The sequence below is a fragment of the Esox lucius genome, chromosome 17 (genome assembly GCF_011004845.1).
Source record: "Esox lucius isolate fEsoLuc1 chromosome 17, fEsoLuc1.pri, whole genome shotgun sequence".
Taxonomy (NCBI): Eukaryota; Metazoa; Chordata; class Actinopteri; order Esociformes; family Esocidae; genus Esox; species Esox lucius.
Window position 1 is genome coordinate 22,585,672 of NC_047585.1, and position 24,585 is coordinate 22,610,256.

A 24,585-nucleotide genomic window follows, 5' to 3' on the forward strand; every position below is an offset into this window, starting at 1 on the left:
GCTGCTTTATATATTACGTTGCAGTCACAATCTGCTGTTTGGCTATTTGGCAATTGAGTGTATTTTGTTCAGATGTCGTACACAGTGCACCTTCGGAATATCCTTTCTTCCTCCAACTACGACAACGGTAGTCGTCTAATCCCTTTTTTCAGATTACGAACACCTTGCATAGCAACCTGTTCCACACAACTGTGAGCTCCTGAACTAAAAGTAATTGTAGTACTGTAAAGCTTTTCAAAATGGAACTCACATTGGCCCTTGCCCAAGTTTGGGAACCACTACCTTAACCGTTCTCTGCTTTCTTGCTGTACTCCAGCTTTTGTTCAGCCTCAACCAGTATTGCTAGATGGGGTCTCACTAGAACACCACTCCCTGTAAAGCAGTTTTACTTTGTTGCCAAATCAGGACGTAAGGACGCGCTACTTACGTTAGCTTCTTAATTGTAGCTGGCGAGTATGACAAGAACCCTTCAGCGCGTCACTGCATGAGAAGTCTTAGCCAACCGCTAACCTTACATAATTGGCACATTTAGCTATTTGTTGGTAGGCTAACTCATTTCAAGTCGGGGTTTGCATGTTTGGGAATGGCCTGTAGGCACAACCGGTGTAACATTATCATTTGGAAAATGCTTTTTGTCGGCATCTTTAGTTGCCTACTTTTATAGGTAATCCATAGGTTAGGTTACTGTATATCCCAAACTAATCCCCCTTTCCTTTACTCCAACTTCCGCTCCCCCGTGTGCACGTTACCACTGGTTCCCAAGGTGCCTTTACCATTTACTAAACTCTCTCAAAGCAGAGGGAGCGAGAATTGGCAGAGGTGTAGGGCAGTGGTGTAGGGCTACAACAGAACACATTTTTGTTGTAGCCCTGGACAAGCACACCCAATTCAACTCAGTGAGAGCCTGATAATTAGTTGACAAGTTGAATCAGCTGTGCTTGGCTGGGGCTACAATGAATATGTGTACTGTTGGGGGTACTTGAGGACCGTAGTTGGGAACCACTGGTGTAGGGGCTTTGGTGGTCATTCCTCCAGCGAGTGTGCAACGATGCAGCCGTGAAGAGCGATTTGGAAATCAAGGCACAGCGTTGAGCTTGAGCAATTTCACCCAAAATACACTGCTCAAAAAATTAAGGGAAAACTTAAATTACACATTGTGTCTCGATGAACAAAATACATTAAAGATCAAAATCTTTACTGTAGGCGTACATTGTGGAATTTGTAAAATCACCACCCGACCGAGGGCTGGATCAAACGCCAACCGAAAATCAAAGTAAACAAACTGAATTCACAGGCTGTTCCAACTTCTGTGAATTTCATCACAGCAACTCATAATCTACCTCAGTAGTGTGTATGGCCCCCACGAGCTTGTATGCACTCCCGAAAACCTAGTCCTGGGGGATCTCCACCTAGACCTGGATCAGGCATCAGTAAGCTCCTGGACAGTCTGTGGCGCTTCTTGGTAGCGTGGGATGCACCAATACATAATGTCCCAGAGGTTCTCAATTGGATTCAGGTCGGGGGAACGTGAGAGCCAGTCAATGGCATCAATACCTTCTTCATCCAGGAACAGCCTAAACACTTTTGCCACATGAGGCCGGGCATTGTCCTGAACCAGGAGGAACCCAGGCCCACTGCACCAGCGTAAGGACTGATGATCTGAGGATTTCATCCTGGCAGAGGCGGTTCTAGTGATTTGGGGGCCTTAGGCAGAGACTGGTTGAGGCCCCTAAATAAAGTATTTCTTTACCTTCTGAGCCATTACGACAACAATTACAACATAACTTCTTTCTTCATGGTTGACTGGATATGCCGCTTCCTAAGACACTTGCATTGCTGCCCCTTTCTGAAGAGAGTAAATCAACAAGTTGAAAAATTATTTAATTAAGGATATATGCTGCCATATCAGCAATGACTACAGTAAGTCATGTTGTTCAACTAGTGAAGAACCTACAGTGGATATAAAAAGTCTACACACACCTGTTAAAATCCCAGGTTCTTTTTTCACCTTTAATGTGTGACCTATAACGTGAACAATTCAATTGTTCACGTTATAGTATTGTTCACGTTATAGGTCACACATTAAACTCACATTAAACAATTCAATTCAAAAATCTTTGAGAGGGAAAAATAAATAATAAAAAACTCACAATAACCTGTTGCTTAAGTGTGCACACCCTTAAACTAATACTTTGTTGAAGCACCTTTTGATTTTATTACAGCACTCTTTTTGGGTTGGAGTCTATTAGCATGGCACATCTTGATGTGGCAATATTTGCCCACTCTTCTTTGCAAAAGTGCTCCAAATTTGTCAGATTGCGAGGACATCTCCTGTGCAAAGCCCTCTTCAGATCACCCCACAGATGTTCAATTGGATTCAGATCTGGGCTCTGGCTGGGCCATTCCAAGATGTTAATCTTCTTCTGGTGAAGCCATGCTTTTGTGGATTTGGATGTGTGCTTTGGGTCGTAGTCGTGCTAAAGGTGAACTTCATCTTCAGCTTAACAGACGCCTGAAGGTTTTTTGACAAAATTGTCTGGTACTTGAAGCTGTTCATAATTCCCTCCAGCCTGACTAAGGCCCTGGTTCCAGCTGAAGAAAAATAGCCCCAAAGCATGATGCTGCCACCACCATGCTTCACTGTGGGTATGGTGTTCTTTGGGTGATGTGCAGTGTTGTTTTTGCGCCAAACATACCTTTTGGAATTATGGCCAAAAAGTTCAACCTTGGTTTCATCAGACCATAACCCATTTCCCACGTGCTTTTGGGAGACTTGATGTTTGTTTTTGCAAACTTCAGCCGGGCTTGGATATTTTTCTTTGTACCCCATAGCCCATTCATATGAAGAATACAGGAGATTGTTGTCACAAGTAGCACACAGCCAGTACTTGCCAGCAATTCATGCAGTTCCTTTAAAGTTGCTGTAGCCTCTTGGAAGCCTACCTGACCAGTTTTCTTCTCGTCTTTTCATAAATTTTGGAGGGACATCCAGTTCTATGTCTGTTGTGCCATATTTTCTCCACTTGATGATGACTGTCTTCACTGTGTTCTATGGTATATCTAATGCTTTGGAAATAATTGTGTACCCTTCTCCTGACTGATATCTTTCAACAATGAGTTTCCTCTGATGCTTTGGAAGCTCTCAGCGGACCATGGCTTTTGCTCTGAGATGCAATTAAGACAACCAGGCAAGTGTAGTTCAGCCGGCCCGCAATAGAAAATGTTACTACCTCAAGTTTCAAACCCGGGTCGCCCACATGAAAGGCTGTGTCATTAACCACTACACTACAGAGCTGTACACAGCTGGGTGTCAGTATAGCCTCTTGTCTCTATCCTGAACAAATCCTCTTTTGCCACTGGCCATTTTAATAGTTAATTGGCCATTCGTGAATGACATTGATACAGTCAATCTGACTAACGTTTCTTACTGAGTTTACCTCCCCCACAAATAGCGGCTATGTATTGTGTTTGCCACTGTCCATTTTAACAACGATTTCGCCAGTAATAAGTTTTACCGGTATCTACTAACTTACTGGAATAGTCATAAGAATTTAGCAATTTCATGTCATAAGAACATATTTTTTTCTTTCATGGCATAACAATGTACTTTTTTCTTTAATTTGTGAATTACATTTATACAATTTGTTGCTTTCTGTTGCTTTCTCTCTCATTTAATGTCCTGATTCTGTTAATTTTCTCTCTCCCTCTTTATTGTCCTTGTTCTGGTTGTGCTTATTTATATCTCTTTCTCTTTCCTCCTCTTTAATGTTCTGGTTCTGTTTATTTTCTATCTCCCTCTTTAATGTCCTGGTTCTGTTTTTCCACTCCCTCTTCAATGTCTTGTGTCTGGTTGTTTATTTCTCTCTCTCCCTCTTTAATGTCTTGTCTCTGGTGTTGTCCGTTTGTGATGATGGTGCTTTCTTCATGGCCTGTCAATGTAAAATCGTCTTCAGGAATAGATGCAGCCGCTAAGCTATTCACATTAATAGTACTAGTCGCAGCCGCTAAACTATTACTATTGCTAACATTGTTGGCAGAAGAAAGAAATGTGGTCACCTTTGGGAGGGTGGCAATAAGTGTTGTTCTTCTGTCTTTTTGCTGCACCCCGTTTCATAATTTCCCAAGTTTCTTATCTGTCTCTCTTACTGTAGGCTAACTGATTAAGCTACCTAAAGTATTACCCGCTGGTGGGCTGAGAAACAATATGGGACAAATGTTGAACTGTTGTATTCTTGGTCCTATGCATGTATGAATGAGTTACTAGTTAAAGTACTGAGTACCCATGTTTAGATAGGTAGAGGAGCGTGAGAGAGGGGTTCTGGTATTTGTCCTAGGGGGGCATCCTTGACTGGCACCAGTAGATTATAGGGTTAATCGTAAATCTGCCTATCAGGTTGTTTGTCCAGATGCTGTGAGTCTTCTCCTACAGTTGAAAAGGTTACCCATGTGGGGGGGGATAGCGTGCCCCTTTAGGTAAACACAACAGTAAACATTATGGCAGGAAGGATAAAGTGGGGGGACAGCCAACCCATTGGGTAAAGCCTTTGTGACACAAGACAGATGGGTAACAACTTGCCACACCCCTTTTTGTATGTGATATATACTGTTGAATGAGCTATATTGAGTTAGAGACTCCTCGGACGATTATGTTTGTAAGCGGTTGACGCGTCTCTCTTATTTGCAAATTATATTAAAATGGTGCCTAGAGAATTTAGCCTCTGTTTCTTACTCCTTTAAAAGTGTTGATCGATGGAATTACCATCACACAAACCATTTGAGTAAGATAGGGGGGTTTGGGTTCAACTCGCACATGAATAATTTAATGAAAGACAGGATTGCAAGGATATAATTTGTTTACATGTTTGGGAGAAACATAAATATGAAAAATAACATACTGTACTATATTTAATATTTTTGTAAATTTTGTTTGGAATTTTCACTGGGGCCCCAGGCATTCTGGGGCCCTAGTCAGCTGCCTACTTTGCCTAATGGTAGCGCCGCCTCTGCATCCTGGTACCTAAGCAGTCAGGATACAATTGGCTAGCACATGGAGGTCTGTGCGACCCTCCAAGGATATGCTTCGCCAGACCACCACTGACTCACTGCCAAACCGGTCTTGCAGGATGATGTTTCAGGCAGCATAACGTTCACCACGGTGTCTCCAGACGCCTGTCACATGCTCAGTGTGAATCTGCTTGCATCTGTGATGAGAACGGGGTGCCAATGGCGGATCTGTCATTTCTGGTGTTCTCTGGTAAATGCCAATCGAGCTACATGGTGCTGGGCTGTGTGCACAGGTCTCACTAGAGGACGTCGGGCCCTCATGCCACCCTCATGGAGTCTGCTTCTGACATGCACACACAGTTTGGTCAGGAACATGCACACAAGTAGCCCGCTGGAGGTCATTTTGTAGGTCTCTGGCAGTGCTCCTCCTGTTCCTCCTCGCACAAAGGAGTAGATCCTAGTCTGCTGCTGGGTTGATGCCCTTCTACGGCCCTGTCCAGCTCTCCTCGTGAAATGGCCTGTCTCCTGGTATCTCCCCCATGATCTTGAGGCTACTGGGGGAGACCGCAAATCTTACGACGGTAAATATGGATGTGCCATACAACATCCATCCTGTAGGAGCAACCTGAATGCGCTGCAGATTTTGGCTGGTGCTACCCAAAGTGAGAGATTGATATCCCTGAAGTTTATTGATTTGCCGTTTGTGATGATTACATGTTCCCTTCCATTTTTTTTAACAGTGTAGATAGTGTGCCCTATTATATGACACCTGCATTTGTCTTATTTCGAGACATACAAAACGCATTTATTTAGCAAAATCAGGAGATTAGATTAATTATTTCAGAAGATAACGCATGTTTTGTTAGCTTTGTTTTTGCTGAACTTGTTTCTATAACTTGTACTAGCAATTCAAGTCTACAAAGAAGATATTTTAAGTTTGATGTAAGAGATCAGACCAAAAAAAACGACACCTCCGTGGGCGTGGCATGCCGCTTTTACTATGGAAGTTATTTAAATATCAAGGCAAAAGCAACATATGCAATAGCCTATTGAAAGTATTTAGGAAACTATATGCTACTATTAATTTTGGATGTTTGATTTACTGCTGTAAGGTGATCATTGCATACGTTCTTACTTTCACTGCAGATGAAAGGCTTTATTATAAATATTACGGTAAGGATATTTCGACGTAGAGTATGCTTTTCTTCCGTGCAAGGGCATCAACCGGTTCTGCTTGCGACCAAACTCCGCGTATAGACAGCGTCGACCCCTACCCTACAAGACAGTCGCGCTACCGGCTGCTGCAGGACGTAATTACATCGTAGGCTAGAACGTTTAGAAAAGGTGTGGATCGGTCGTCAGATCTTCCATTTCAGTTGTATTAGCAGCGTCGCATATTGAAGGTAAATTACAATAACGTGAGTTCCTTGCATACCTCTGTAATATTTCGGAGAAATAGGTTAAGCCAAATGTTTATAGGCTAATTCTGTTATTAGTGTTCGAAAACGAGACCATAGCCCGTGATTATTCCTGTATACTTATAATAATGTAATCGATATAAAGCTGTATAGGTTACGTCAGTGAGGTTAATGGCTTCGGAATAAAATCGTGATACCTGGTTTTAGGAGTTGTGCCTTTCTGATGATTGTTTATGACCAGATATGACTGCGCAATACAACTGTTGTGAAGATTTGATTGCAGGCCCTCACTTTTCTGTGTTGTGCTTGTGGTAAAAATAAATGGCAAACAAAATCTTATTTTTCATTATGATTTGGGACCGTCATGTGGAGTCCTAACACTTAATCCTATGAACCAATCCTATGAGAGAAATTTCGGGATTTTCGTATTGGACTTCCATAGGACACAAACATAAGATTTCTACCACACCTGTCTTACATCATTTTCATAAGATTATGAATCATTACAGAAACGTGTTTTTTACTTGTGCTGGAGGCTGTTAAAGATACTTTAGGATGGATACAGTATCAAATGTACTAAGTGTTAAAGTAGGCCTCATTCCAACTTAATTGACAGTATTTCAGATTGTCTGGTGCCATGCCCTTCTAGACCCTTTGGGAACCTAGCACAAGGCATAACTTCATCATGTCGACGACAGTCAACATTCAGAGAGAGACTGGCTCAGCCAACTCTGCCGAAGCCAAGAAATCAGAGGTCAGAGTGAACGAAAAGAAATGCTGTAAGTAGGGTGTTGATAAACCTCTTAGAGAAAAGTATTTAACACAGGAGAGGTGTGCACAGTCATTGCCAGGAGCAGGAAGCCAAAATTCCACTTCAGTCTCAAAAAGGCTAGCTAGCGAGCTACAGAGAATCTGTAAAAACTAGTAACACCCCTGTTTTGAAAAGCATACCAAGGGGGGGGGACAGGGCTTCAGTCAGGCTGTAGTCTTTACAAAGCCAGAGAACATTTTTCAATCAGACTATTCTGCAATGTTGTGGCAAGTACGTTTTTTATAGGCATGTCCAGTGGCTTTGCTGAACAAGGACAACCATATTGATATACCATGCAATCTGAAAAAATAAAATGCTATGGCCACAGCAATTGCATCAAAACATGAATTTTTAGATCAGACATCCAACTCTGTCAACCAATGGCAGGATTGGTTATACTTTTCTGGTGCAAAATGTCACAAATGCTGCTGTGGTGCATAATTATGTTTGAAATACCTCCAATTAGAGACAAAAAGAACCTGTGTTTTACTGTAAATTTTCCCTTTAAATTAGACATTTGCAAGAGTACTGAAAAACGTCACTCCATAGGTGCTGTGTGAATTTGCACCACCTCTGCCTCACCCAGGCATTGTCACTTTACTCAATAATTTATCTATCAGCAAAGTCAGTCCTAGAAGGAATAGAAAATGCAAATAATAATGCAAAATTGCAAGCAGTAGGTTACAAAGTAAACTGTAACCCCGCCCCCATAAAGTGTTTTCACATGGACAAATACTCAAATTGAAGAATCACATGGACAAATACTCAAATTGAAGAATCACATTAGATATTCCAGGGTACCTGTGCCTGGATACATGGTTTGGGTATTTTGGCAAAATACGACAAACCCCCGAGATGCCTTATTGCTATTATTAACCATTTTCCAACCAAGTAAGAGCTGTAAAAACGTGTGATGTTATTTGTTATGTATGGTCTCATATACCATGACTATCAGCCAATCAACATTCAGGATTCAAACCACCTGGTTTATAACTGGGTATATATTTGAGACTTGGTGTGTTTCCTTTCATTACACAATCATGGTGTTTCAAGTATTTCTAGTTTTAAAGTGTGGTTACCTACTTTTGCCTATACATCCAATATAATTGTCAAGCAGTACAAACTAGTATCTCACTTAGTCCCATTTTAATGCACTATGTTTTTCTGTTCAGCATGGGCATCCTACATGACAAACTCTCCCACAGTGATTGTAATGATTGGCCTACCTGCCAGGGGAAAGACCTACATGTCCAAAAAACTGACACGATACCTGAACTGGATAGGAGTGCCAACAAAAGGTGAGTGGGGAAAGACAGCCTCTCTACAAACTCACTTTTGAGGATACTAGACTTTAATTCATGACAAACTAGGTGGAAGACCCTTGTTTTTTTTGGGATTTGTATGTTTAAACAAGCATCACTTCAAAGGGCTATATGCAGAATTTTTCAGAAAATGTCCCTGAAATCTTTTTATTGCATTAATAGTGGAATTATAGTGTTTCACAACATTTATTCACCATACATTATTTTGGGTGTATCCTAAAAATATTTTTTATTTGTTTTTTTCAAAGCAAAGAAACAGTAATTAGGAAATTCACTTTCATTATTTTTTTGCAGGATAGTACTGTATCATAATTTCAAGCAACTTAGATTAAGTAAAATTCTATGTCTTTTTAATGGACCAATTCAATCTTTATAAAATTGTTTTTTTCCGTAAGAAATGAAGCAGTTATTACTGCTTGTTTTTTGTGACATTGCTTTTGTTTAATAATCAATGGAAAACCTCCAGTATTTGTTATTTCTAGGTCTTTTTTTGTTTCTGCCTCACACTCAGTACTGCTAATAGACCCAGTACTGCTAATTCTTTGTTTATAAAATATATTCTGTTCTCTAACATTGGTGCTTTGTTGTTTTAAGAACTGTAATTGATTTAAAATATAGTAATTGGTTGATGTATTACCTGAATAATCAATATGTTTTGTGGCTTCTGATAACTTACACATAAGGTTTTAATATTCTGCATTACATATTTTTTAAGCAAATGTAGTGTCTCCATAACCTTAGGGCACTACTAAACAGATCCTACTTTAAAGCGGTCCCACTTCTATGAGAACACAATAGACCATGTAGACACTGACAAAGGCATATCCTAAACTGTTATTGCCATTATGTTCATTTTGTAGTATTTAACTTGGGTGTCTACCGCAGAGAGGCCGTCAAAGCTTACAAGTCCTACGACTTCTTCAGACATGACAACAAGGAAGCTATGGAAATAAGGAAGTATGTAACATTTGCTTTATTTATGTAGTCATATGCATTAATCCTAATTACCTTGCATATTGTCTTTTGGGCATTCATTCAGAAATTGGAAAAAGTGTGCAAAAAATGCTAAATAACCATTTTTATGCATGTGGTGAGGTCACAAGTCTGTCAAATGAATTATATACCCAGGAGTTAACTGAAGTGCCAATGTTTATTATGTGAACCAACAGAACACTACAACTAACCCTATAACATAAGGACCATAACCCTGGTGGAGAAGTAAATACTCAAAGGGATTGTTTTTCATATACTGTGTTAACAGCAGATGTTGACTAATAGTGAAGTGCTAACATATAGGCCCTTCTCCATGAATCTCTAATAAAAGTAAATACAGTGGTTAAAAAATCTCTTAAATGAAGATGGAAGGTATTAACACAAGGAATATACAGTGCCTCACAAGTGTGTTCAAACCAGTGACCAATTTTTTTTATTGTTATGAATTACAAATGGTGCTTTGAAATTTCATTTTAAAAACACTGACGGTCAAAATTTATTATTTTATGATGACAATGGTTTTGTGTTGGGACAAAGTTGTAAGACAATTTCAAAACTCAAATATTTTGCTTGCATCATTATTTAACCCCTTTCCTGGGAAACTCCTAATTTATACTTATGAACGATATTGCTCATTGGCGTCCACCTGTGAACCATTAGACTGTCATATTTTCTGGATGGAAAAACTCACTGTTGCGTGGTTCAGGCTGTGAATTTCAATACAATTTCAGATAAAAGAGCATTTCAGAGAAGTTAAAGATGAAGTAATAAAAATACATAGACTTGGAAAGGGTTACAATATATACAGCTGTTTGAATATCCCAGTGAGCACAGAGAAGTCACAGACAGGATAACAATCACTTTGAAGGAGCTACATATGTCAGTGGCTGGGATTGAGTAATAGTGCAATGATCAATCATATCAGGTGCTCTGCATAAAACTGGTTTAATTTGAGTGTGGTCGCTACTCAAAAAGTAACCCTGCTGTGATGTGGAGTAAGTCCCTGGGAAAAAATTGCGATTACACACCATTTTCTGCCTCCTATTACATTAGGTTAACTGAATAGGAATAATTGTACAGACTTTAAAATAAAATATGCAATAGAAAGCCATAATTTCCGGAGTTTTGTTTGCATACCTGCTAGGGTTGCACGATATTGGAAATAATTGACATTGCCATATTTTGTTTTTCTGCGATATATTTTGCGATATGAAAAAAAACAGGATGTATTCAGAAAGAGCTTTGGCTATCAATCTGACAGTCTGTCCTTCATTCTTCCCCAGCCCCATCCTCTACAATTAAAATGTATGAAACTTTTTTATATTTCAGAACAGGTTGCTAGGTATTAATATGTAACAGTAATAGTATAGCAATAGCAACAGTAGTAAAATAGCATGTTCGCGGCATTGTCTGTTGTTGTACAGACTAGAAGACTCTCATCTAGTCCCAAATCAGCTAAAGCTTCTCTCATCCCTGTTGCGTTGTTCTTACTTGTATGATCCTCTGGGAAAAATGCAGTTTGCTAACAGCGACTTTTCAGGTGGAAGTCCTCATTAATAAAGTATACGGTCAGACTTTTGTAGGGCTCCGTTGTCCGGCTGGACCACAAGTCCGCTGTTGCTGTATAATATTCCACTTGTGACAGCTCTGTTTCAACTTGTGCCTTGCATTTCCCATACAGCTCTGGGATGGCAACTTGAGAAAAATAGTTGCGTGGTGGCATTACATACCGCTTGTCAAGGGACCGGATCATGTTTTTAAAACCCTCTTTGGTAACCTTGTTAATTGGTACCATTGTCTTTGGCAACGTGAAATGTTATTGAATCTGTTATTTTTCTCTGCCGTTTGGAACCTTTCTCATATGGTGTAATACTGGCAAATGCATCCGAAATAGATTTTTGTTTTGGACGGCATTGAGATGCTTTGCGCTCATAATACGAAGATTTGTGGTGCCGCCTTAAATGATCAAACAAATTGGTCGTGTTGCCTAGTTTTGTGGCCACAATTGCAAGGCAAAGTTCCTGTTTTTGGTCAACACCATCCTGTCTGTGTAGCCAAAAGTGTTCCATATAATTGACGATGCATTTATTTTTGCATCCAAATTCTCAATTTCGGTCTTTTTTCCTTTCGGTTCCTTGCTCATCATTTCGTCACCCGCAAGCAGAGCCTGCATGTCAACCACGAGCAGCATCGTGTTTAAAATAATAATAATAATGAACTGTGTATCCAATAACCCATAAATCAGAGTAAATTACGTTATATCAGACAGATATAATGCTGGTTTTCCATTTGAAAAAAATTCATATTGTAGACTGATCTTTACCTTACTAAATCGCACGATCTGCGATGTCACTATTGCGGATGCGTTCATCGCAATGTCGATGCTGAAACAATATATCGTGCAGCCCTAGTACCTGCCTACTTTGATGCAAAGAACTGCAATTGCAATTGTATCTTTTCTTCACAGACAGTGTGCTCTGGTAGCCCTGGAAGATGTGAAGGGATATCTTACTGATGAAGGAGGACAAATTGCTGTAAGTTATTTACACAAAAAAATTTTGTTTTCCATTTATTGAACAGGTTTTGGATGTTTTCTTTGCTTTGACTAGGTATTTGATGCAACAAACACAACAAGGGAGAGGAGAGACCTCATTCTGGATTTTGGGACAGAGAATGCGTTTAAGGTAAAGTGCTATTTTTTTATATATTTTTTTAATAATTTATTCTTTATGAATTTTATTTAAGGTGACCACATTTCCTGGCATTTACAGGACAGTCATGCATTTTGTCCCACAAAGCAAGCCATTTTGTTGCACATTTTATTAACCTATTCAATAACCTCACATTTACAAAAAAGGTTTATTTGTCCAATATTTCTGTCAGACATTTCATTGGGGGAGGGTAGAGCTCCGCTGTTTGGTGTGGGACTGTAAATGAATTCCATTGTTTCACATATGGATTTTTTAAACACGTTTTTTTTAGTAAATGGCCATTGGTTGTTGACATTCATCTGATAGTATGTTGTGTAACTGACACCAGCCCTTTGGTGAGGCAGTATATTTTAGTAGCTCAGTCTAAGTTGCTTTATTTCCGACAGGTGTTCTTTGTGGAGTCTGTGTGTGATGACCCAGAAGTCATTGCTGCTAATATTTTGGTATGTTCTAATGCATCCAGTGTAATAGTTTGCTATGTCCCTTGGCCAAGATCTGTAACCTATTTATATACTGACTATATCTTTATGTCACAACCCTTTATTATTTCTTTGCCAACATTCTAATTTGTAGTAATTCATTTTACAGGAGGTGAAGGTATCTAGTCCAGATTACCCAGAGAGAAATAGAGAAAGTGTAATGGATGATTTTCTGAAACGCATTGAGTGCTATAAGGTTACATACCAACCTTTGGATCCTGATGACTATGACAAGTAAGAATGTTCAAAGCTTACTGTCTTACTGGGTTGCCTTATAATTGCCTCAACTAAAGTCAAGAAATGTCCATGCTTTACATAGTGTATTATTATAATTTGGCCTACATAGTTACCAGAGATTTCAAACCTACAAATGCAACATTGCGTTACTAAACAGAATGTGTAATGAAGCAGACTCCACAGATCAGAAGGATGTTTTGGGTTTGTCATGTTTTGAAAAAGTGAAGGTTTTCAAAACCTTAAGGTGATTGTTTGGCATTTTAGCAATGGAGCAATTCTCTTTTCTAAATTGAATGTTTAATACCATTTTATGGCCCTTTGCAGTGATGTTAATTTGCATTTGCTTAACAAAACAATCCCAGTAAAAACGGAACCAGTGATGTGTTTCAAATTATGGTAGCCTACGTTGCCATGACATTGTCTTTAATTGTGATCTATCTGAGTGTGATCATATTTCACTATCTATGTTATTCTCCAAACTTGGATTTGCTGCAATAGTTCACATCCTAGCCACCAAGTGGAGACAGAATACAGGCAGCCAACTGTGTGACTGTGCTGCCATAGGGACCTATCATTCATCAAGGTGGAGAATGTGGGGCGGCGCTTCCTTGTGAACCGGGTGCAGGACTACATCCAGAGTAAGATAGTGTACTACCTAATGAACATCCAAGTGCACTCTCACTCTCTCTACCTGTGTCGGCACGGAGAGAGCAATCACAACATGGAAGGCCGTATCGGCGGCGACTCCGAACTGTCACCACGGGGAAAACAGGTATGTCTCCACCATGATGGTTTGGCCCAGTCCTGAGAGAGGCATGCAGCAATTCATTACACTGATCTTTGAGTCAGTGGACCTTACAAATGTCTATTTTTTTTTTAAAGTAAATGCTAATAGAAATGTGTCATCTGTCAGTGGAATTATTAGTCACTCTTAAACTGTTAGTAGTGTGTTCATAACTGTAAGCTTGGGGTTGACACTCTAAATTATTTCTCCTTCTGTGTCGGTTTTGTCTTTCCTGTGTTCTAGTTTGCCCATGCTTTGCGAAGTTTCATTGAGGACCATAAATTGTCAGACCTGAAGGTGTGGACTAGCCAGCTGAGACGCACCATCCAAACTGCTGAAGAGCTGATTGTGCCCTATGAACAGTGGAAGATCCTCAATGAAATAGATGCTGTCAGTTCTGAAATCTGCAACCTTTAGCCCAGAGGACTAACAATGAATTGTATTATCCCCTATAAACTGACGAGGCTGATTTCAAGTCCACTCTTTGCTGTCCTCTGTCAGGGTGTGTGTGAGGAGATGACTTATGATATGATCCAGAAATCCTTTCCGGAGGAATTTGCCTTGAGGGACCAGGACAAGTACCACTACCGTTACCCAGGGGGAGAGGTAAGATTCTACACTCTTACCACAATATAGAGCCCTTCTCTCGTTAGACTTGGGGATGACTGAGGCTGCATGTCCCCTCGCTCTCCCCGTAGTCCTACCAGGACCTGGTCCAGCGGTTGGAGCCTGTCATCATGGAGCTGGAGAGGCAGGGCAACGTGCTGGTCGTCTGTCATCAGGCTGTCATGCGCTGCCTGCTGGCCTACTTCCTGGACAAAAGTGCAGGTGTGTGAGCACAAAGCGTACAGAGCACTTTCTGCTGTAACAAACACCAGAGTTAATTTCCACTTCATTTTGTCTCACACAGATGAACTGCCCTACCTGAAATGTCCACTGCACACAGTTCTGAAGCTCACCCCTGTTGCCTATGGTAAGTCTGTGTACACTACACGTAGAGAAGGCCTTGTTCAGACAATGTTATGTTCAAATTTGAGTCCCTGTTTCTCTATCACCACTTGTAGTACTTAGGAAAATTTTCATTTAGCTCTGCAAACTTCCACAGGCTGTAAAGTGGAGATGTTTCACCTAAATGTGGAGGCAGTTAACACACATCGTGACCGACCACTTGTAAGTCATTTTGCATGTTATTCTCAGAGGCAATGCTTTTCTGCTTTCTGGCATCCCAGCTGTGTTCTGCTCACATATCACATGCTTTACAGCCTGAATATGTTCATGGGTCTCTTTCCTCTTTAACCAAACTAGCTTTGTCTGGTGACATTAGTAGTGGGATTATGTATTCATTTATATATTGTACCACAACTGCCAACGACATGCCAAGGGGCCAAAGAGGCAGAGAGAAATGGAAAGATATACATTCATACAGTTACATTGCATGTCCTTACTATATGAATTGTGGGCTGGTGTAGAATTTCTTAATATGGTCCTGATTGGGGTGTAAAGGTCAACAGTGGTGGCACCATAACCTTTCCCCTATGAAGCTTGTTTATTTTTACATGGTCAAAATCATTTACATTTTGTTTTAGTGGTTGGTCCAGGAGTGTGGTTGCTGTGTTTGGGGGAAATTTTCCCAGTAACTCTGTCTGTGCCTGGGTCTCTTTCTTTTATGCACCTGGTGTTTCCTCATCACCTTTTGGGATAAGGTCCCGAGGGAGCCAGCTCCCACCCTGCTCCGGCGGAATAGTTACACCCCCCTGTCCAGTCACGACCAATTCAAGCGGCCCAGGCTCTACAGTGCTGGCAATCTGCCCTGGCTCCCTGAGATGCCAGAAGGGGTGCAACAGCAAAGCCAAGTTAGTGTCAGAAATTGATGGCGCCCTCTTAAGTAATCACTCTTAATTGAAGGGGGAAACTCTTTCATTATGGCCTAATTTTCACTCAATCTGTGCTTTTAAGCTATCCTTCACATTTTGTTATGAAGACTTGGTGTGGCCTATGTCTGAGCATCTTAAAAACCCTCCAAACCAACTCCTATTACATCACAATGTTAATTTGGGTAATGTCTGTGCACCCAATTTATGAATCCTTAAAAGTCGTTGGGCTAACTCATTTTCAAGCCACACATTTATATACAGTGGGGAGAACAATTATTTGATACACTGACGATTTTGCAGGTTTTCCTACTTACAAAGCATATAGAGGTCTGTAATTTTTATTACAAAAATCCAGAAAATCACATTAATTAGCATTTTATTGCATGACAAGTATTTGATCACACACCAACCAGTAAGAATTTCCGGCTCTCTCAGACCTGTTAGTTTTTCTTTAAGAAGCCCTCCTGTTCTCCACTCATTTACCTGTATTATTAGAAAATGGAAGAAGTTCAAGATGACTGTCAATCTCCCTCGTTCTGGGGCTCCATGCAAGATCTCACCTCGTGGGGCAAAAATCCATTAAAAGTGGAAAAAGTTCTGACATGATTTATCTTTGTCTCATTCTTTTACAAAAAAATAACTGACATTTTCACAGGGGTTTCTAGACTTTTTATATCCACTGTATATGGTAAGAACTACTTTCTACCCCAGATATAATCTGAGATTCTGTTGAAAATAATGATGTATTGATAATGTTTGTACATGAATGACAGCCAGAGATATTAATATTTAGTTTATATTTTATTGTGCGTTTAGCTGAGTATGCAGAATCCACACACAAATCACTTTATTCTACTGTAAAGGGAACCACTGTATAGCCCAAAATGTCAAAATAGTGCCAGACTCAATAAAGAATGTTCAACCATTAAAAAGGAAATAAGTTGGTTTGGAATGTTTTTATAACATGCTTAGATACATTTTCACAATATATTGTAGGTAATAGCAAGTGGTGAATGTAAAAAGAAAATCTACTGAATCATTGTTTTAGGTACAGAAACAGTGAAAATAAGGCTGCATAAAAATATGGGAATTTCTTATTGAATAAAATGTTGTCACCTCCCACCTGCCATACACACCCCAAGCCAGTACCTTCTTTATCCTTAGTATCCCCTCACATCCCCATTAAATCCACTTGATACTCCAGATGGATGATAACGAGGCAGATGAGTCTGTGGCATGCTTTGTTGTTTTTGGACACTTCCTCTACATATGTCTCTTTCTTCTCCAAAATAAGCTTTTTGACATGCATGGCATAAATCTTTTCATGGGCTGTCTGTCTCCAGCTTGAATATGCACAGTACTGTTTCTGTCCCAAAAACAGCACCACTGACCTATTTTACTCAATTATGCCTTATGAATGGAATCACTTACAGTTGCTAATTAAAGTATACCACATCCATTACAGGCTTCACATGTAGTTGCCTTAATTTAATCTAAAAAGGGATTCAAATATACACTACCGTTCAAAAGTTTAGGATCACTTAGAAATCTCCTTGTTTTCGAAAGATAATCTAATTTTCTGGCCATTAAAATAACATTAAATTGATCCGAAATACAGTGTAGACATTGTTTATCTTGATAATGACTATTGTAGCTGGATTTTTAATGAAATATTTACAGAGGCGTACATAGGCTCATTATCAGCAACCATCAATCGTGTGTTCCAATGGCGCATTGTGTTTGCTAATCCAAGTTAATAATTTTGAAAGGCTAACTGATCTTTTGAAAGCCCTTATGCAAGTATGTTGCTGATATAATAAGCAATAAAACTGGCCTTCTTTAGACTAGTTGAGTATCTGGAGCATTAACAATTATGAGTTACAGGGTTATGGATTACAAATACAAATTGGCCAGAAGTAAAGAACTTTCTTCTGAATCTCGTTAGCCTATTCTTGGTCTGAAAAATTAAGGATAATCCATTTTGAGAAATTGCCAAGAAACTGAAGATATAACACAACGCAAGATATGAAGATATGTACTCCTCCCTTCACAGAACTGGGTAAATTGGCTCTAATCAGAATACCGTAATTTTCCATTTCTAATTTGCGGCTTATACATAGATTTTGGAAACATTTTCAACCACAGCGGTTAATACATGGGTGCAGCTAATCCAGAAGTTTATATTTTTAAAAACGTTTCAACCTTTTTCACAGATGATTGCTTGACGATGTAGAGGTCTCAGAAACTCATGTAGCAAATATGAAACAATTGGCGTTACAGGGTTTTCGATTTTTTTTTTTTTATTCTTCAGCAAATAGTTTTTTTTAATATTAATGTACACTATATACAAGTCATAATTCTCAGGGCAAATGCAGTTTATACACGTGTAGGATATAAAAGGGGAATTATGGTAGAAAGAGGAGTGGGAGGCCCCAGTGCATCACTGTGCAAGAGGACAAATACATTACAATATCTAGTTTGAGAAACAGATGTCTCATAGGTCCACAACAACATCAACAGTGAAGGGGCAACTCCAGGAAGCTGGCCTTCTAGGCAGTTGCAAAGAAAAAGCCATATCTCAGACTGGGTAGTAAAAGTCACAGACACTAGACAGAGGTAGACTGGAAAAAAGTGTTATGGTTAAGTTTGAGGTGTTCAGATCACAAAGAACATTCGATGCTGGGGGACTGCTTCACACTATTTGTCTAACATGGTGGAGGCAATATGCTGGTTTGGGTGTGCTTTGGTGGTGGTAAAGTGGGAGGTTTATACAGGGTAAAAGGGATCAGGAAGCATGGGGTGAACTCTCTTAAGATTACCTCAACAAATTGAAAACTAGAATGATCTGCAAGGCTTTTATTCGCTGCAAATGGAGGATTCTTTGACGAAATTATTATTTCAATTAAAAATCATTATTTCTAACCTTGTCAATTACTATGTTTCCTATTCATTTTGTTATATTTTCTATACAAACTAATTTCATGTATGTCTTCATGGAAAACAAGGACATTTCTAAGTGACCCAAAACATTTGAACAGTAGTGTGTGTGTATATATTTTTTTCTGATCTACGCAACTTGCTCCACATTGTCAAGTGAACGTTAAATCCATTTGGAGAAATCTGCACTGTTCAACAATTAACTTTAGAAATCAATGCTACATAATCTATGTAAATACATACTATATTGAGATGCATATTCCGTGTATGTTGCGGTGCATTGTGTTGGATCGCTGTGGTTTATTGTGGGTGTTGTGCTACAGCTAGTCTCCCCGTTTCTTTCTCTTTCTGTCTTTTCCTTTTTTTACACCCCTGTCTGTCTCTGTCGTCAAAGCCTCGGATAGGAAGCAGTTTTCTGTGAGTATTTTAGCTACGTTTCTGCAGAACTTCTAAAGTGTCTGTTTGACATGAGAAGCCACTTCAAACAATGGGTAGTGTATTCTCTGTAACCACTATCAGCATAGAGCAGTTGTAGCCAACCCTTTCCACTGAGTTCTGGAATACTGCTGGATTTCATCCTAAATAGGCACCACACTGAGACATTGAAGTCCTTAATTGCCTGCATTGAAAACTCCTGCTCTTCAGTTGGTTGGTTAAATCAAATACTTGACATGGCTGTAGCAATCCAGGACTGGGGTTGTCTTCCCCTTCCATAGAGTATGACGCTTTATATCTTCACTTTAAATTACTGAAAGTACTAATCATTTGGTTCGTTCTTCGTTTTTATTGATGGTGTAACTTAAAGAAATTCCTAACAGAGATTCACTGGTCATTCTAAACCAAAACACTAGTGGTAATGTAAGACCAATATTCTTTGCATTTAAGACACTGTTTGGTTGCCCTGTATAGACCTACACAAAGGCAGATGATAGAACAAGAAACTGGGAATAGATTAATTATGTCTGTTTCTGTTTAAAGGATGCCCTGTGTGAAGGACTCAGCAATGAAGGCCAAGAAAATATGAGTAGGGGTGTCCGCTTCTAAGTGACTAAAGTCTTCTACAGCCTGGTGTCTGTGTATCTCTGTGCTCCTGTGACACTGAAGCTTTTTCAATGTCCTTATGGCCTGGATATTTCTGCATGCCCAACCTATGGGACGACTGGTCACACAGAATTAACCACCTCTTGCATATATGCCAGTAAAGATTGAACATTTGAACAGTGCCTGTTTAGACTTAGGAGGTAATGCATTGAACTGCTGTATATTTTTCAGAGACCCTCTGGGTTTTTTTTCAAGCCTCAGTACTTTGCAGAAGTGGTCACATGAGAAAATTGTGTAAAGGTATATTTTTGTACATTTTGTGTTAATGTGCTATTAAAATCACTATATAACACACAATACAAATACATAATAGAAAGAATTCCATATGTTGCCCAAAAGGTAATTGATGTCTTCTAAGGAATCTAGCCATCTCTCAAGATCTCAGTTACCTTTTTGGCAGCAAAATACATTTCTGTTACTTTTTTCTTTGACATTTTTAAATGTTATTTTGACAGGAAAGTGTTGAAAGACAGAGGGGAGAGATTCAAACTCAGACCTCTGGACAAGCCAATTATTGGGATGTTTTATTGTATTCATATTTATTTCTAATGTTATATAGTGTTTATGAGCAAATACACACTTATTGCCCATATGAATTACTTTAAACAAAGTTATCAGGTGGCCCAAGACTTCTGCACAGTACTGTATGTAAACCTAGGATATTTTTATATTCTAGTCTACTGTATAAGGTCAGTGTAGAACTACCCTAGTTAAAATAAGAATATATATTTTACAAACCTGTTTCCAAAAGTGTTGGGACGCTGCATAAAATGTAAATAAAAACACAGTGCAATGATGTGCAAATCATTTAAACCCTATATTCAATAGAAAAGTTTACAAAGACAACATATCAAATGTTGAAACAGATATTTTATTGAAAAATATATGCACACTTTGAATTTGATGCCAGCAACACCTAACAGAGTTAACAAAAGACTGGAAAAGTTGTGAAATGCTAAAAAAAACTAAACCTGGTGGAATATCACACAACTAGTTAGGTCAGTTGTCCTTGAAAAATAGAAATAGGTTGGAGGGAATTGTTAGATTATGCAGTAAAATTGCAGGCATAAATCTAAACGACCTCTCCCAACTGTATAAAGACAGAGGTACAAAGAAGGCCCAGTCAATCCTTACTAACCCTAGTCACCCATTGTTCAGTGAGTTAAGGTTGCTTCCATCTGGTCACAGACATAGGCGCCGATTTATGTTTTCCTCCGTGGGTGCTCATAGGCGCACGCCATTTACACATATACATATATTACACATACCTATATATACACACCTATATATACATATATATATTACACACACCTATATATACCTATATATACACACCTATATATACCTATATATACACCTATATATACATATATAAACGCACTACGCAGACCTATTCATTTACTTATTAATAAAGCCGTAAAGTAGATCTTTCAAAATTGACCACTTATCACAAATACAGGATTGGAGATGAAAAGTTTAACTGACACGTAGGCCTAACCGCGATCAGTTCGTGGGAAATTAAGGTTTTGCGCTATTATCTAAATATCGATTAAAAAAAATGACACGTATAGTTTCTGGGAGTTTCTCCCTAATTTCTGCTACGAGTTTTTGATAGTGGCATTTTTTCATCTGAGAAACGCTGTGATTGGTGGATAGGGAGCACCCGGAGCAGGCGACTGGTTATGTCGCTGTCACTAACATCGACATAACCAATCAGAGTGTGACAGACGCTTTACATATCACTCGCTATTTTCCGTGGGTGCTCGCTATTTTCCGTGGGTGCTCGAGCCCCGGAGCACCCACGGTATCGGCGCCTATGGTCACAGATACAACCTACCAAGATGTAGGACCAACAGATTTAAGTATTCTTTTGTCCCTGCTGCTGTTGGCCTTCTGAATTACACAAAGCAATTCTATGTTTTTTTTGTGTGTGTATGAATTGTTGTGTGGTGTTTGGGGAGTTAGCTGTGTTAATTGTGATGATTGACTAACTAACAATTGGCAACATGTCAGTAAAATGATTGGGTATTAAATGATAATTCCAGAGAGGATGGGTCTGTCAGAAGTGAGGATCGGGAGGGGTTCAACACTCTGTGAACGACGGGCAAATAGTGCAACAATTTAAGAATAACATTTCTCAATGTAAAATTAGACTTTGGGGATCTCATCATCTACGGTATATAATATTATTCAAAGATTCAGAGAATCCGGAGAAATCTCTGTACGCAAGAAACAAGGCCGACAACCAATATTGGATGTTGGATACCAATAGTCGTGATCTTCGGGCCCTCAGGCAGTACTGCATCAAAAACAGATTTTGTAGTGGACATCACTGCATGGGCTCAGGAACATTTCTGAAAATCATCGTCTGTGAACCCAGTACGTCGCTGTATCCACAAATTAAAACCCTACTATGCAAAGAAGAAACCAGATCCAAAAAAGATCCAGAAATGCTGCAACCTTCTCTAGGCCCGAGCTCATTATGATGGACTGAGGCAAGTGGAAAACTGTCCTGTTGTCTGACAAATCAAAATTATAAATTATTTTTGGCAATCATGGATGTCGCGTCCACTGGACTAAAGAGGAGAGGGACCATCCAGCTTGTTATCAGCACACAGTTCAAAAGCCAGCATCCGTGATGGTATGGGGGTGCATTAGTGCACATGGCGTGGGTGACTTGCACATCTGTGAAGGCACCATTAATGCTAAACAATATATACAGGTTTTGGAGTAACATATGCTGCCATCAAGACAATGTCTTTTTCAGGGAAGGCCTTGATTATTTCAACAAGACAATGCCAAACCACATTCTGCACCTATTACAACAGCATGGCTCTGTAGTAAAAGAGTCTGAGTGCTAAACTGGTCTGCCAGCAGTCCAGACCGGTCACCCATTGAAAACATTTTCATGCCCCCTATGTAATCCATGAAGGCGCCAAAAATGTATCCATTTGTCACCAGTTCCAGCGTAGCTCAGCGGGTTAGGCTATGTGTTTTTACTACCAGATGGTGGTGGTTTGATTCCTGCAGGAACTGGTACATGTGTGGTTATTTTAGGAAAATCCCTTTTCATTAATAGGTGGGCAAAGTAATTATCTGTGTTTATTAAAAAATACAACAAAGGAGAACCTTTGTTGGAGATTTCAGCTCTTTTAACCAATAGCTGGAATCCTATATCAAGCAAAACCTGAAAAACGTTTTACTTTCAAAACTACAGCCATTGGTCTCCTCAGTTCCCAAATGCTTATGGAATATTCTTAAAAGAAGAGGTGATGCAACACAGTGGTAAACATACCCCTGTCCCATCTTTTTTGAAATGTGTTGCTGGCATCAAATTCAAAATGGGCATGTGTTTTTCCAAAAACAATAACATTTCTCAGTTTCAACATTTGATATGTTTTAATTGTACTATTTTCAATTAAATATAGGGAAATATGATTTGGACATCATTGCATTCTGTTTTTATTTGTATTTTATGCAGCGTCCCAACTTTTTTGGAAATGGGGTTGGAGATTAATAGTCAATATTCTACTAAAGAAGCTTTTGTGTGCTGTGAATGTATCTTTGCATCAGTTATTGACTTTGTGACTCTTCAGGAAACATAAGTGTAATAAATTGATGTAAAAACAGAATAAGAAAGTATTATGGTTTTAAAATTATCATAGCACACCATCAAGGGTATTTTGTATCACAGTTTCAGCCTTTGTCTAAAGCCTTTTTATAAATAAGTAGTAATAATTCAGTGTTGTGTTGTGGGTCGGGGAACTTGATGAATATTTTTGGGGGTCGGTAAAATGCTTCTACGGTGATATGCACAATTCTTATCTCCTGTGGACATTTTCTGTGTGTAAGCCAAGGAATCTGCCTGGAGGCAGTGAGAAGAAAAACCAATAGGGTTAATTTTTGGCAGTGGTAATTTAGATGTTTCATTAGGTGCACACAATGATTAAGCTGGGGGTTGTGGTTTCAAGCTTTCAGGTTTTTAATTTGAGCCCTACTACTGACATGCGCAATGATGGAAACTTTGTTTCACAATTTGAGTTTCAAGTTCTTTAGTCAAAATGCCCGTACAAGGAGCTGGAACTGAAGGTAAGTTGAGTTTGTGGATTCACGACAACCAATTTAAATAAAATTGACATAATACATAAACATTTGTTCACATCGCTCTGTATACATTTGCAATGAAATGTCTGTGCACTGACAGAGTTCTGCGATGAACCCACTCAGGCCCTTGCCATGACAAAATATTATCTGTTGCTTAGGAGTCTAGGGCTTGATAATTGGACATGGCTTGTTTAGTTAAACTATTTAGTTTATTCTAATTAACGGAAGTTTGATTTCAGTAGAACAAGTTACAATATTCAAATGTATCACTAAATCTTAAGTGGTCAAAGCAGAACAAAAAGTTGAACATTTAAACCCTTTGTGTTGTATTCCGGTCGAATTGGACTGATTTACAAGTTTTCTTTCTGAAACATTTAGTTAATTTAATCTGATTGTCAGAAGGTTCCATGACTTTGTCCACACAGGGCATCTGAACACAATAAATGATGATTTTCATAAACCTTGTCTTTTATTTAACTTTGGGGCACCTGTGGTGTTCCTGGTGAAAAATGACTGGTCATTAGAAATGAATGGGTGAGACTACAATAAGTGTATAAAATGTAGTTCAGGCACACGCCCATTCATCAGATTGACACACTTCCTCTCCCAGACCCCTACATGCGTGTTTGAGCGCACACACCCCTCACTCCGGTTCTTGGCTTCTGTGTCAACCCCCAAGGGAACCTTTACCCAATAGAATCTTTCCCCCATGGAAACCACACCTCCCTTCACCCATAGACACACTCTTGTGACCTACTGCCTGAAGAAAAAGAAGAATGTGCTCCTGATGACAACATTGCACATGGATCC

The 24,585-nt window shown here is 39.3% G+C and overlaps 1 protein-coding gene across 5 annotated transcripts; it reads left to right on the top strand.

The window, feature by feature from the left end:
• The first annotated feature begins 6,115 nt into the window (after positions 1-6,115).
• On the top strand, positions 6,116-20,451 carry pfkfb2b (6-phosphofructo-2-kinase/fructose-2,6-biphosphatase 2b). Of its 5 annotated transcripts, none has more exons than XM_020055355.2 (17): positions 6,116-6,422; positions 7,039-7,201; positions 8,406-8,531; positions 9,416-9,512; positions 12,016-12,082; positions 12,158-12,232; positions 12,646-12,702; positions 12,848-12,972; positions 13,540-13,747; positions 14,003-14,149; positions 14,261-14,365; positions 14,458-14,587; positions 14,670-14,732; positions 14,865-14,929; positions 15,463-15,612; positions 18,965-18,987; positions 19,549-20,451. In XM_020055355.2, the coding sequence occupies exons 2-17, from the start codon at positions 7,108-7,110 to the stop codon at positions 19,592-19,594; spliced, it is 1,578 nt and encodes a 525-aa protein (XP_019910914.1). In that variant the 5' UTR covers positions 6,116-6,422; positions 7,039-7,107; the 3' UTR covers positions 19,595-20,451. The 5 variants fall into 5 exon arrangements, with proteins under 5 accessions (XP_019910914.1, XP_019910913.1, XP_019910915.1 ...); XM_020055354.2 differs by having other exon boundaries at positions 6,116-6,407; XM_020055356.2 differs by having other exon boundaries at positions 6,116-6,407; positions 7,072-7,201.
• The last annotated feature ends 4,134 nt before the right edge of the window (positions 20,452-24,585 follow it).